The 12765-nt window shown below is 36.5% G+C and overlaps 2 protein-coding genes across 11 annotated transcripts in view; one reads left to right on the top strand and one right to left on the bottom strand.

The window, feature by feature from the left end:
• LOC111197331 (NACHT, LRR and PYD domains-containing protein 12-like) overlaps positions 1 to 12765 on the bottom strand; it is a 686367-nt gene that overhangs the window by 120390 nt on the left and 553212 nt on the right. The gene's annotated exons all lie outside the window — the stretch shown is intronic.
• The window catches only part of LOC111189991 (zinc finger protein 239-like), a 269338-nt gene that overhangs the window by 22065 nt on the left and 234508 nt on the right, over positions 1 to 12765 (top strand). For 3 of the 10 annotated variants that reach the window (XM_049477081.1, XM_049477074.1, XM_049477073.1), the window contains 2 exons: positions 1328 to 1374; positions 6846 to 6982. The exons of 5 other annotated variants lie outside the window; for them this stretch is intronic. In XM_049477081.1, the coding sequence (XP_049333038.1) occupies positions 1328 to 1374; positions 6846 to 6982 (184 nt within the window). Of the gene's footprint in view, positions 1 to 1327; positions 1375 to 6845; positions 7558 to 12765 lie in introns of those variants that run through there. 2 more of the 10 variants (XM_049477080.1, XM_049477075.1) reach the window with 2 other exon arrangements.

The following is a 12765-nucleotide window of genomic DNA, read 5'->3' as shown; positions in this document are numbered from 1 at the left end:
AGAGCTGCCCTGAGCATCGAGTCAGGAGAAAAGTTACAAGATAAAAACTGATCCCCACTAAATTTATACACACTGAGAGTCAAGCACCCCAGCAACCAGCCAATGTCTTTATGGTAAAAATAATCAGTGACTGCAAAACCAGAATCCTTTCTGAACACTTAGGGCCCTAACCTACACCCTGTGAAAGGGGGTCTTGATGCTTATTGCTATCTTACTCCCACCAACAGTGTATTTTCATGCTCTTCACCTGTCTTGTTTAAACAGCAACGGTGATTTTGAATATATCTTCATTGGTCAATTATTGTAGCTGCGCCATTTAAATAGCAATACGCCAAAGTCAGACCGCACCTGGCTCTTAAAGGGAATGGCAAGTGACATGGTGACTGGTTTATTTCACGATACATGCTTTTTGCACATTTTGAGCCTCTTTGGAGCAACTTTTCCTATCGTAAAGACATAGTGACACACCCTAAATCAAGCTGCATGGTGCCCTGCTGACAGCTCACCTACTGATCACTAAAATAGAGCCCTTAATTTCCAAAGAGATCCCATCAATGTGATTGAGTTGGTTTGTTGGCTTTATTTAAAAATGTTGCCTTTGTTACATTTAACATTTTTGAAGTTTTCTAATGACCAGTGGCATAAAATTATTTTTAAATCATGATAAAATAATTTTTGCACAATAATTCCTTGAAAAATGTATAGTCCAATAAAAACAGTTGTTGTGACAGGAGTACACTCAGGTATGAATATGAATGCAAAAACCTACTTTAGTAAAGTTTAACCCTTTTCTGCAAGCCCACAAGAAACGGCCATTTTATTTTATCTAGGAGATCATTTTCACCCAGTTTCTTTCTTATTATTGAATCATTAAAACGGATCTTAACTGAGGCGAGTGAGACCTGCAGTTCTTTAAATGTTGTTCTGGGTTCTTCCTGGATGAGTTGTTCATGCCCTTTTGGAGTAATTTCTGTAGCTCAGTCACTCCTGGGAACTTTAACCACTGTGCCTTGTTCTCTCCTTTTCTGAATAAAAGCTCTAATAAAAATAATACTACATATCGTGCATATAAAGCAGAATAAGATACGGTAAGTATTAAAACTTTATACATGCAGACAAAAATATATTTAGAGAAGTAAGAGTTAATCCTCCTTAATCTTCCGTTTTTAATCTGATTTTATGCAGTGTGCATTGCAGTTCCGTACTTTACCACATGAGGTCACTAATTTCCGCTCTCTCAAATATTCACTCGTTTTCTACAAAGTATTTCTTTATAAATCAGTTTCTAAAAATCTCACACTGTGCTGATCTGTGTGTGTGTGTTTAGAGTGGAACATGGAGGGAAGATCAGAATCAAACCTGGATTAAAAAAATGTAAGTTACACACACACTACAAACAAACAATACACACACACTCGCATACACTACATACAAACAATACACACACACACTAAATTAACACTACACACACACAAAGTACGAACACTCACACATACAGACACATACACTCTACATACAAACAAACACACACACACACACACACTAAACATACCACTACACACAGACACTAAATATACCACTACAGACACACTACACACAATACACACAAATACACACATTACACACCCAAATACACACAATACAAGCACACACATACACACAATACAAGCACACACAAACACACTACATACACACACATTCACTACACACACACTAAATATAACACTACACACACACTAAATATAACACTATACACACACTAAATATAACACTACACACTAGGGATGCAACAGTACAGTGTGGCCACGGTTCGGTTCGTATCGCGGTTGTTGGGCCAGATTAATTCAAATCACAATATCTATTATAAAAAAGGAGCACTTATTCTTACCATTAGTCAAAAACAGGTAACTGAATCACACTGTGCTTTATCTGCTGACTGTCTTTTACCTTGATTATCAAACTCAACGCTGAAGCCAAAATGTCCCGAACAGCGGATTTATAAGATGACGGCGCCTCTTCAAATATCCTTTTCTCCGTTTAGTGTTCACTGGCCCTGATCACGCAGCTGAGAAAGTTTTGTTTAATTAGTCCTCAAATCTTCAGCGTTTGCCTTCAGAGCTGATTTGCTCCGATAGAAGTAATATATAAAAAACTATCAACTATAAAATATAATATACTTAAAATCTGCACAGTAACTATAAGTTATTATTAGTTATATTTATATCTGACATTTATAAGGATTTAAATTTATGTTCAGTACACAGACTTAATAACTGTAGCTTAATATAGCAGTTATAAGCAAGAGCGTAGGAGCGGGCTTGATATTGGGGGGGGGGACACATTTGCGAATATGAACCAAAGCCCACACTATAGTTTCCTAGAACAACATTTGTGGAATTATGTTTTATCACAAATAATCATTTTTTTCTGTATTTTGTTTATAATTAGTTACATCCAATAAAAGGTGATTTTACAACCTAAACATGTTACTCCACATTACATTTACTGTTGTTAGAAAAAAATTATGCATGCAATGTCTGAATTATATACATAGTACAAAAACTGATCAGTTATCACCTAATATTTAAAATAATATAACAGTATTGGTTATTGTTATTATTATTGTTATTATTATTATTATTATTATTATTATTATTATTATTATTATTATTATTATTATGTATTGTATGTCTATTCTGTTGTATATTTACATTTTCTCCACTCTTTTAAAAAAAATTGGTTCCTGCGCTTTAAAAATTTTTTTTACTGAGAACACTTCTTTCTACTGAGAGAATGTAACTACGTTTCCTAGAGATTTTTGGCAGAAGTTAATATAAACGTCAGGACATGTGGTCTTACTGTGAACTACATATGAACAGAAGTCAGGTTAGATCAGTGTTTCTTAACCCTGTTCTTACATATTCTACTGCATATTAACACTGTTCTGCATATTCTACAGCTTCCTCTGTTTAAAGGCACTTTAATAAAGTAAGTGGTGGTATGATGTGTCTAAGAAACTGCTGAATATACATAATGATTCATTTAGGATCCATAGGGGGCTAAGAGATTTTAACAGGTAAACTCAATAAATGATTGTTTATTAGCTGATCAGTTGGATCTGATGGAAAACACAGTTTTAGGGCAGTGATGATCAGGGTTAAGAAACTGCTTTAAACTACCAACATTACCCAGTGTTGTACTAAATTCTGTCTATCCTCTACATCCAGCTTCTAGCTAACTGTAATCCTAAATTAATAAACAGTTTGAAAATGTAATAGTGATTAGCTGATCAGGTACAGGGCAAGTTGAACATTACGTAGATAGTTTTTTTTTCTTTAACCTTGACTCCCAATCAAGGTAATTCCAAAGTTAAGGTAACTCACTAACACAGCTGCAGTTTATTAATCACAGTGGGGTTAAACTGTGTGCTGATTCAGAGACGTGTATTTTTAACCAGCTATCAGAAACATATCATCACAGTTTACATGATTAGATACCGTTACCTTTCTTTTAGAAAAAAAATCACCGTATATCCATATCTTAAAATCAGCTGCAGCCGATCCCGCTGCTAAATCTCACAGCGAGGGAGGGGCTTCCCCCCACCAACATACTGACACCTCCGCGCGCTGCAATAACAGCAAGCTGATTGGCTGTTTCTCCTGAGAGGCGGAACTTAATTCCTGAACCGGCTCTGTGATTGGTCCGGTCTGTCTCCTCATAATAGTACAGCTGATCTGAGTGAAACGATATCATTTTTGGGGGGGACAAATCCACCTGTTTCTAATATATCTCCCCCTGGTTCCTACACCAATGGTTATAGGCATTCTGCTGTTTGAGAATTTTAACAGATGCTTATTCTCACTCAAATGCTGGAGTTTTAGAAATAAAAAATTAAAAGAGGAAAGCACTTTGACTGAACAGGAATTTATTTTATTTCACAAACATTTGAAATACACGTGTTAGCATTCGTTTTCTGTTACCTCTGTTTTCTTAAAGAAAAATCATTTTAATAAATAACGTCAGATCAAGTGTAGTTTAAACTGCAAAACCATGATATAAAACTCAATATAAAAACACCACTGTCATATAACCAAGAGAGACATCAAGCAAAATGCTTTTCCTCCCTCTCTCTTTCTCTCTCACTTTCTCTCTCTCTCTGCGCATGCGTGAGCGTGAGTGTTGGAGGGAAACGGAGGGTGTGTGTGAGAGCTGTTGGCGTTTTGCCAAACTTTTTTTGTTGTTGTTTACTTTCGTTTTCGGTTTGATTGAGTGTATTGTTAGAGTGTGTGAGTGAGTTTATCTGCGTGTGTGTGTGTGTGGTGTAGCTGTGTTGTGTGTGTGTGCGCGGGTGTGAGTGTGTGTGTTTGGAGAAAGCATGGCCTGGAGTGCGGCGGCTCGGAGGAGCTCTGCGGCTCCAAGGAGTTCGCTGTTTGAGCAGCTCTCCAGGCAGAATGGAGTAAAGTTCCCCTGTAAGGCGAGTATAGGAAGCTGCTGTCTCGCTGTCGGAGAAAGTGTGGGACATGAAAACGTGCTGTCAGCGTCCCGCATGAACAACTCAATGGTGATGTTTTTAAACACCATGGAAAGAGCGAACGACCTGATCAGCAAAGGGGTAATTATAAACGGTCAGCTCTTCCCGGTGTTACCCCTCAGTACCCCCGCGGGAAAATAATACTGTCCAATGTTCATTAAAGACGAGCTACTCGCCCGTGAGCTTTCCCGCTCGGAGAAATTTAAATGGCCAACAAAAGCAATATACATATGCACATTCTAAAGATAATGCTACACACTGTTGTATTATTCCTGTTGGTTTTACGGCTCAGCATCCCCTCCCCCTGGCCATGGGCGGGGCATGTACAGCGGGAGAGCGTTTGTTCACTCTGTTAGTGCGCACCCAAATACCACCGTCCATCCGGGTGTATCAAACCAAACAGACCAATAAAATACAGAGAACCGTCGCATCCCTAATACACACTAAATATAACATTAAATATAACACTAAATATAACACTAAATATAACACTAAATATAACACTACACACTAAATATAACACTAAATATAACACTAAATATAACACTAAATATAACACTACACACACTAAATATAACACTAAATATAACACTACACACTAAATATAACACTAAATATAACACTAAATATATCACTAAATATATCACTAAATATAACACTAAATATATCACTACACACACTAAATATAACACTTAATATAACAACACTACACACTAAATATATCACTAAATATAACACCACACACTAAATATAACACACACACACTAAATATAACACTAAATATAACACTACACACTAAATATATCACTACACACTAAATATATCACTACACACTAAATATAACACTACACACTAAATATATCACTACACACTAAATATAACACTACACACTAAATATAACACTACACACTAAATATAACACTAAATATAACACTACACACTAAATATAACACTAAATATAACACTACACACTAAATATATCACTACACACTAAATATAACACCACACACTAAATATATCACTAAATATAACACCACACACTAAATATAACACACACACACTAAATATAACACTAAATATAACACTACACACTAAATATATCACTACACACTAAATATAACACTAAATATAACACTACACACTAAATATATCACTACACACTAAATATAACACTACACACTAAATATAACACTACACACTAAATATATCACTACACACTAAATATATCACTACACACTAAATATAACACTACACACTAAATATAACACTAAATATAACACTACACACTAAATATAACACTAAATATAACACTACACACTAAATATATCACTACACACTAAATATAACACTACACACTAAATATAACACTAAATATAACACTACACACTAAATATATCACTACACACTAAATATAACACTACACACTAAATATAACACTACACACTAAATATAACACTAAATATAACACTACACACTAAATATAACACTAAATATAACACTACACACTAAATATATCACTACACACTAAATATAACACCACACACTAAATATAACACCACACACTAAATATAACACTACACACACACTAAATATAACACCACACACACTAAATATAACACCACACACACTAAATATAACACCACACACACTAAATATAACACACACACACTAAATATAACATTACATATAATAAATATAACATTACACACTAAATATAACACTACACACTAAATATAACACTACACACTCTAAATTTAACACTACACACTCTAAATTTAACACCACACACACTAAATATAACACTACACATTAAATATAACACACACACACTAAATATAACACTACACACACACTAAATATAACACTACACACTAAATGTAACAACACACACACACTAGATATAACATTACACACACACACACACTAAATATAACACTACACATTAAATATAACACTACACACTCTAAATATAACACTACACACACTCTAAATATAACACTACACACACTAAATATAACAACACACACACTAAATATAACACTACATATAATAAATATAACATTACACACTAAATATAACACTACACACTAAATATAACACTACACACTCTAAATTTAACACCACACACAGTAAATATAACACTGCACACACTGAATATATCACACACACACTAAATATATCACTACACACTAAATATAACACTACACACACACTAAATATAACACTACACACACACTGAATATATCACTACACACACACTAAATATAACACTACACACACAATAAATACACTCTGTGTGTGTTCTTGTGTTCAGGGTTCTGTGATTTCACTCTGGATCTGAACACAGCGCAGTGTAATCTCTCTCTGAGTGAGGAGAACAGGAGGGTGGAGTGGGGAGAGGAGCTGCAGTCGTATCCTGATCATCCAGAGAGATTTGATAGGTGGCCGCAGGTTCTGAGTAGAGAGAGAGTTACTGGTGTTACTGGACGCTGTTACTGGGAGGCTGAGTGGAGCGGAGAGAGAGCTGCTGTAGCTCTGAGTTATAAAACCATCAGCAGGAAAGGATCAGGATCAGACTGTTGGTTTGGAGAGAATATAAACTCCTGGTGTCTGTTCTGCTCTGATAACAGATACTCTGTTCTTCACAATGATAACAGAACTGATCTCTCCACTCCTCCCTCCGGCTGTAGGAGAGTAGGAGTGTATGTGGACTGTCCCTCCGGCACTCTGTCCTTCTACAGCGTCTCCTCTGATACACACTCACCCTCACACACACCCTCACACACTCTCACACACTTACACACATTCTACACCACCTTCACTCAGCCCCTCTATGCAGGGTTTAGGGTTTATGTTTCTGGCTCCTCAGTGCGTCTGTGTAAGATAGAATAACCCTGTGTGTAACAGAGATTCGATGTGTGTGTGTGTGTGTGTGTGTGTCAGTGCGTGTGTGTGTGTGTGTGTGTGTGTGTGTGTGTGTGTGTGTGTAGGAGGGAGAATGTGTGTATAAATATAAGTATGTAAATATTTTACCGTATTTTTCGGGCTATAAGGCGCACTTAAAATACTTATTTTTTCCCAAAAATCGTCATTGCGCCTTATAATGCAGTGCGCCTTGTGTATGGATTTTGCTTGTGTTTACTGACCTCGATTTTTATGTGGTACACGGCGCTCTGTTGTGCAGAATTCCTCACCCACGCCAGAAAAAGATCCCCCTCTTGGGCTAGCGCGCGGTTACCTTTGACTGCCGTACTGCCTCTCGGCTGTGGTTCAGGGTAGCTAGTTTCCACTGTAGCTCCGTGGCCAGAACAAGGTGCCGGTAAACTTTCCTTTCCACCCGTTCTGGGGTAATAGCACAAACTGTTTCTTTTTAGCGCCCACTTCTAAGTAAAGTTAACCTCTTAACACGCGCTGGCCCACCGGCGGGCCAGAAATATTTAATATTTCATAACTGGCTGTGTTTCTGAATAGTTATGAACAGTTACAGGTTCAATATAGACATCCAATATACCATTTTAAAGCTTAGAATCTCTGCTTTTGAGCTATTTAGCCTATTTAGCGGAATATCCTTTCAGAAAATAAACATTTAGGGCGAAATATGCCTTGGTTATGATTTTAATAATTCATAACTCTCATATTTGCGTTTATCGTTCGTCCATATTTCATCGAATGCGGTCATGTCATACACCATTCGAACCGTCTGGCTCTCCGGATTCCAGAACTGTGCTTTTACTGTAGGATGTATGTTTCATGAATTAGAGCTGCGTCAGAGCGCATGTTTCCAGTAATAAAAGGCTCTCCTTTTGTCCTGGGGTAACCTCCGGTCACTGCCGCCACCCCCCGAACACACACCCGCGCTCAGCCACAGGACCTACCTTCAAAACGCGTCCAGACTAAAGAGAATCCATCAATCCAGTCTCCTGTAATCCACAGTTATATCCAAACAGCGCTGGAAATCACTTCATCCAGAAATGAAACTTATCCAATCTTTATCTCTGTTTTAAAACCGTTTTATTCACCGAATTCGGCACAACACGCTATTATAGTCAGAAGCCTCGCGGAGTAATGCGGTACTTGCTGTGCTTCAACATAATATTATGGTCTGTCGGAGCGTTGCGGCTACCGTTGTCAGGAGCGTCGCGGAGTAATACGTACTTGCTGTGCTTCAACATAATATTATGGTCTGTCGGAGCGTTGCGGCTACCGTTGTTAGGAGCGTCGCGTAGTAATACGTACTAGCTGTGCTTGTTGATTTATTGCTCAGAGATGTTGTTATTTTTCACAGATATTGTGAAGGATTTATTGCTCAGAGTTATTGTTACTGATATAAATAAAGTTTCATTTAGTGCGCCTTATAATCCAGTGCGCCTTGTGTATGGACTAACACTAAAAATAGACCGTTCACTCATCGTGTGCCTTATAATACGGTGCGCCTTATAGTCCGAAAAATACGGTATATAGATGATTTTTTTTTTTCCAGAACCTTTATTTTAATTACTGTTATCTTTATTCACTACTGTTATTATTGTTAATTACTGTTTTGTTTTATTGTAAAATAGGTTCCTATTAATAAAGCTAAATAAATGAAGAAAGGTGAAGAGGAGTCTGATGATTTTTTGTGTGTTTGATTTGTGTGGTCAGATTATGGTGGAAGTTGGAGTCGAGTTTGGTGGTGTAATTAACATTTTTGTTTTTTGGTCTTTTGCTTGTTGTAGTTTCTTGTCTTGTCTTGTCTTGTCCTTTCCATGACACCATCTGTCCCTCAACAAAGCTGCAGTACAGTCCACTGAAGTCCTGCGTCATTCTGTAGTCCTCGTACAGCTTCCGCGTTTGTTTTTTCTACTCACATTGTGTAGTAAATAAATATGTTCAGACCCCTTTACGTTTTATTCTGTGTACATTTACCTCCTAAACATCACTGGATCCTCTGAATTACGAGATCGTTAAAGAGTCGTAATGAGAAAAATTAGCTTTAATTTTTTTTCTCTAAAAATTAGAGAAGTTAGCTTTAAGCTAATTCTACAGTGCAGCTGCAGAGATCGGCAGGGAACCAGCCAGCGAACTCTGGTCATATGTTTACAGCATATTTACACACAGCTGATCCAACTAATGAACTAACTGCCCTCATTGAGGAGAGCTGAGAGTGTTACAGCAGGAAATCAATAACCCTGCAGAACAGATACCTCTTTTCCACCAACAAAGTGCTGGTGCTGGAGCCGGTTCCGGTTCCTGCGAACCTTTTAAGAACCGGCCCATGTTTCCACTTCTTTAAGGAGTTACTCACTAAGTACATGATTGTACATTAGAGCTGTTTGGTGCTTCTGGCTCGTTGTTTTAGTAGTTTTACATTAGGTTTTTTATACTTTATGGCTCACAAGTTAGCGGGATTAGCTCTGTGGTTCTGGAGTAACTCTGTCCTTCTAGTTTTTCTGCTGTATCACTCAGCGAGTGATATTTATTATAAATAATAAACCCTGCGGGGAAGCGCTACTCCTGAACAGTAAAAGCTCACTTTCTCTTATTATCTGCATTTTAAAGCTCTAACACAGTCTACACTGCTCAACATCACCATACACCAGACTGATAAGAGTTTTCACCTGTTTAAATACTTTAATGATCCTCTGTGAAGAAGAAGAATAATCTAGAACGTGATCTGGCCGAAGTTCGCTGGTGTTGCACAGAATCCAGCAATATTTAGGAGTAAAATGTAGACAGAATAAAATGTACAGGTTCTGAACACATTTATTTACCACAGAATGTGACAGAGGCCAGTTTTTGAAAAGCCCATTCACTTTTCTTATAGGTCTGAACCTTTTAGACACTGAACCCCAAATATGGGCATAAACAACATGGAGCCGACTACAAAATGACGTCATGCCTTCAGTGGTCTATTTAAACCCTTCTGGCCCACAGTTAAAGGTAATATAAAGGTTGGAATGTAGTTTATTTATGAAAATATATTGACAAAAAAATTACCCATAAATGACCTTCAGTCCATTCAGATTCAGAATGAACTTTTAAGATCATCTCCTCAACAAAGCGGTTGAAGCAATGCTAAAGATTCGTGAGTGGATCTATATCTATATCTATATGTAATAATAATAAATATAGAAACAAAGAAATACACTGGTTATTAAAGTCTCAATAATTGAGTGGGTTTATTATATATATGTAATATATTTAGCTTTGTTCAGTTTGATGAACATAAGATGAACAAATGTAAACAGTGCTGGAGAAAAAAAAATACTCTTTTCTTTAGACTTTGTTATTGATTCTGCTGCTTCTTCTTCTTTTCCTTTAAAAGAGAGCGTTTGTAATGGTTATTAAACAGGATTATTATGATAATAATAAAAAGCAGGAGGATGAGAAGGAGGAGGAGGATAAAGAAGTAGATTTACGCTGGAGGCTGAACAGGAGAATCTTCTCCTCTGTCAAAAACAGCGCTGAGCTCCAGAACACACGTCTTCATCAAGATCTGCAGGATCTTTCCTCCCCCCCGATACCTGATTCAAAAACAGCATTTCATCTTAAAAATATCAACTTTATAAACACTCACAACCAAATGTGTAGGAGCGGGTTTTATATTGGGGGAGAAAGAATATAATATATATAATATAAGAATTTAATTCACCTTATAGTGACTTACAACAACATTTACAGAATTACAGTTAATCACAAATAAATAAAATATATTTTTATCTGTACTCCTGTTTATTATTAATTAAATCCAACCAAAAGTCTCTTTACAACCTAAACATAATATTCCACATTACATTTACTGTTTAAAAAGAAAATACGTGTGAAAAGAGTTCTTGCACCATTTTAAAAGTCAAATGTAATGCTTTTTACGACCTTTTAAGACCTCAATAAATATAATTTAAGGCACAAAAATATAGTCAGAATTTCTTTGGTTCTCTCTCCGGTAAAGTTAGCTAACTTTCTGCTGACGTTAGTATGTTAGCTAACTTGCCGCTAATGTTCGTTAGCTCTCTGCTATTCTTAGTTCTATTCCTGATAACGTTAGCTAGCTCGTTTAAGCTACCTAAAGTTAGTATGTTAGCTAGCTTGCTGCAAACATTAGTAAGCTTGCTGCTAATGTCAGTATGTTTGCTAACTCACAACTAATGTTAGCTAGCGTTCAGCTAACCTTACTTCTATGCCTGGTAATGTTAGCTAGCCTGCTTTAGCTAGCTAATGTTAGTATGTTAGATAGCTCTCTGCTAACCTTAGTTCTATCCCTGCTAACGTTAGCGAATTCACTTTAGTTAGCTAAAGTTAGTAAATTAGCTAACTCGTCACTAAATTTAGCTAGCTCTCTGCTAACCTTAGTTCTATCCCTGCTTACGTTAGCTAACTTATTTAGTTAGCTAAAGTTATTATGTTAGCCAACTCGCCGCTAATGTTAGCTAGCTCTATGCTAACATTAGTTCTATCCCTGCTAATGTTCGCTAACTTATTTAGTTAGATAAAGTTAGTATGTTAGCTAGCTGGCCACTGTGTTTTTCCATCGGCATTAAACGCACTGTCTGAGAATGTAATACCTACAGCAAATTTCAAGTAAACTTAAGACAATTTAATTTACCCAGATTTAAATTTAAGCTGTTTTAAGACTTTTTAAGGACCTGTGGGAACCCTGTATACATATATGACAAAAACTAATCACCAAATATTTAAAATAATATAATATATAAAACAGATTTGCTTATTATTATTATTTTGTGTATTTATACTTCTAACGATGGTGTCTTTTTATTAAAAGAATATAACTTAACATTTCATAGAGATTTTTGGCAGCAGTTAATATAAACGTTTGATAACCCAAACCCCAAAACTCGTTTTTATTGCAGTATAATGGTATTGTTGCGATTCATCGCTCTCATTACTGACATTGAGTGTAAAGCCAGTGTTGTGCTGAATTCAGCACCCCCGCCAGGAAAAGCACCCTCCCTCAGGAGCGCACACCAATGTTAATTTCGTTGACAAATAATTTTCGTCATAGTTTTTTTCCGAGATGAAAACTAAATAAAAACAGCATGAAAAATTAAATTGAGACGAAATTAACTGACATTTTCGTCAACGAATAAAAACGAGATTAAAATGTTTGGCAGGGACGACATCCAATCAGAACTGATTTACTTTTGTGAAAGGTAGAGACCAGTTAGGAAGAGATCCAATCACAACTACTTTAGTGAAGGTGGAGATGCAGGAAAAAGAGGGATTGTCATCCAATCAGT

This window comes from Astyanax mexicanus, chromosome 4 (genome assembly GCF_023375975.1).
Source record: "Astyanax mexicanus isolate ESR-SI-001 chromosome 4, AstMex3_surface, whole genome shotgun sequence".
Lineage (NCBI taxonomy): Eukaryota > Metazoa > Chordata > Actinopteri > Characiformes > Acestrorhamphidae > Astyanax > Astyanax mexicanus.
The sequence above is the reverse complement of the archived record's forward strand: the minus strand, read 5'-3'. Positions and strand labels throughout refer to the sequence as shown.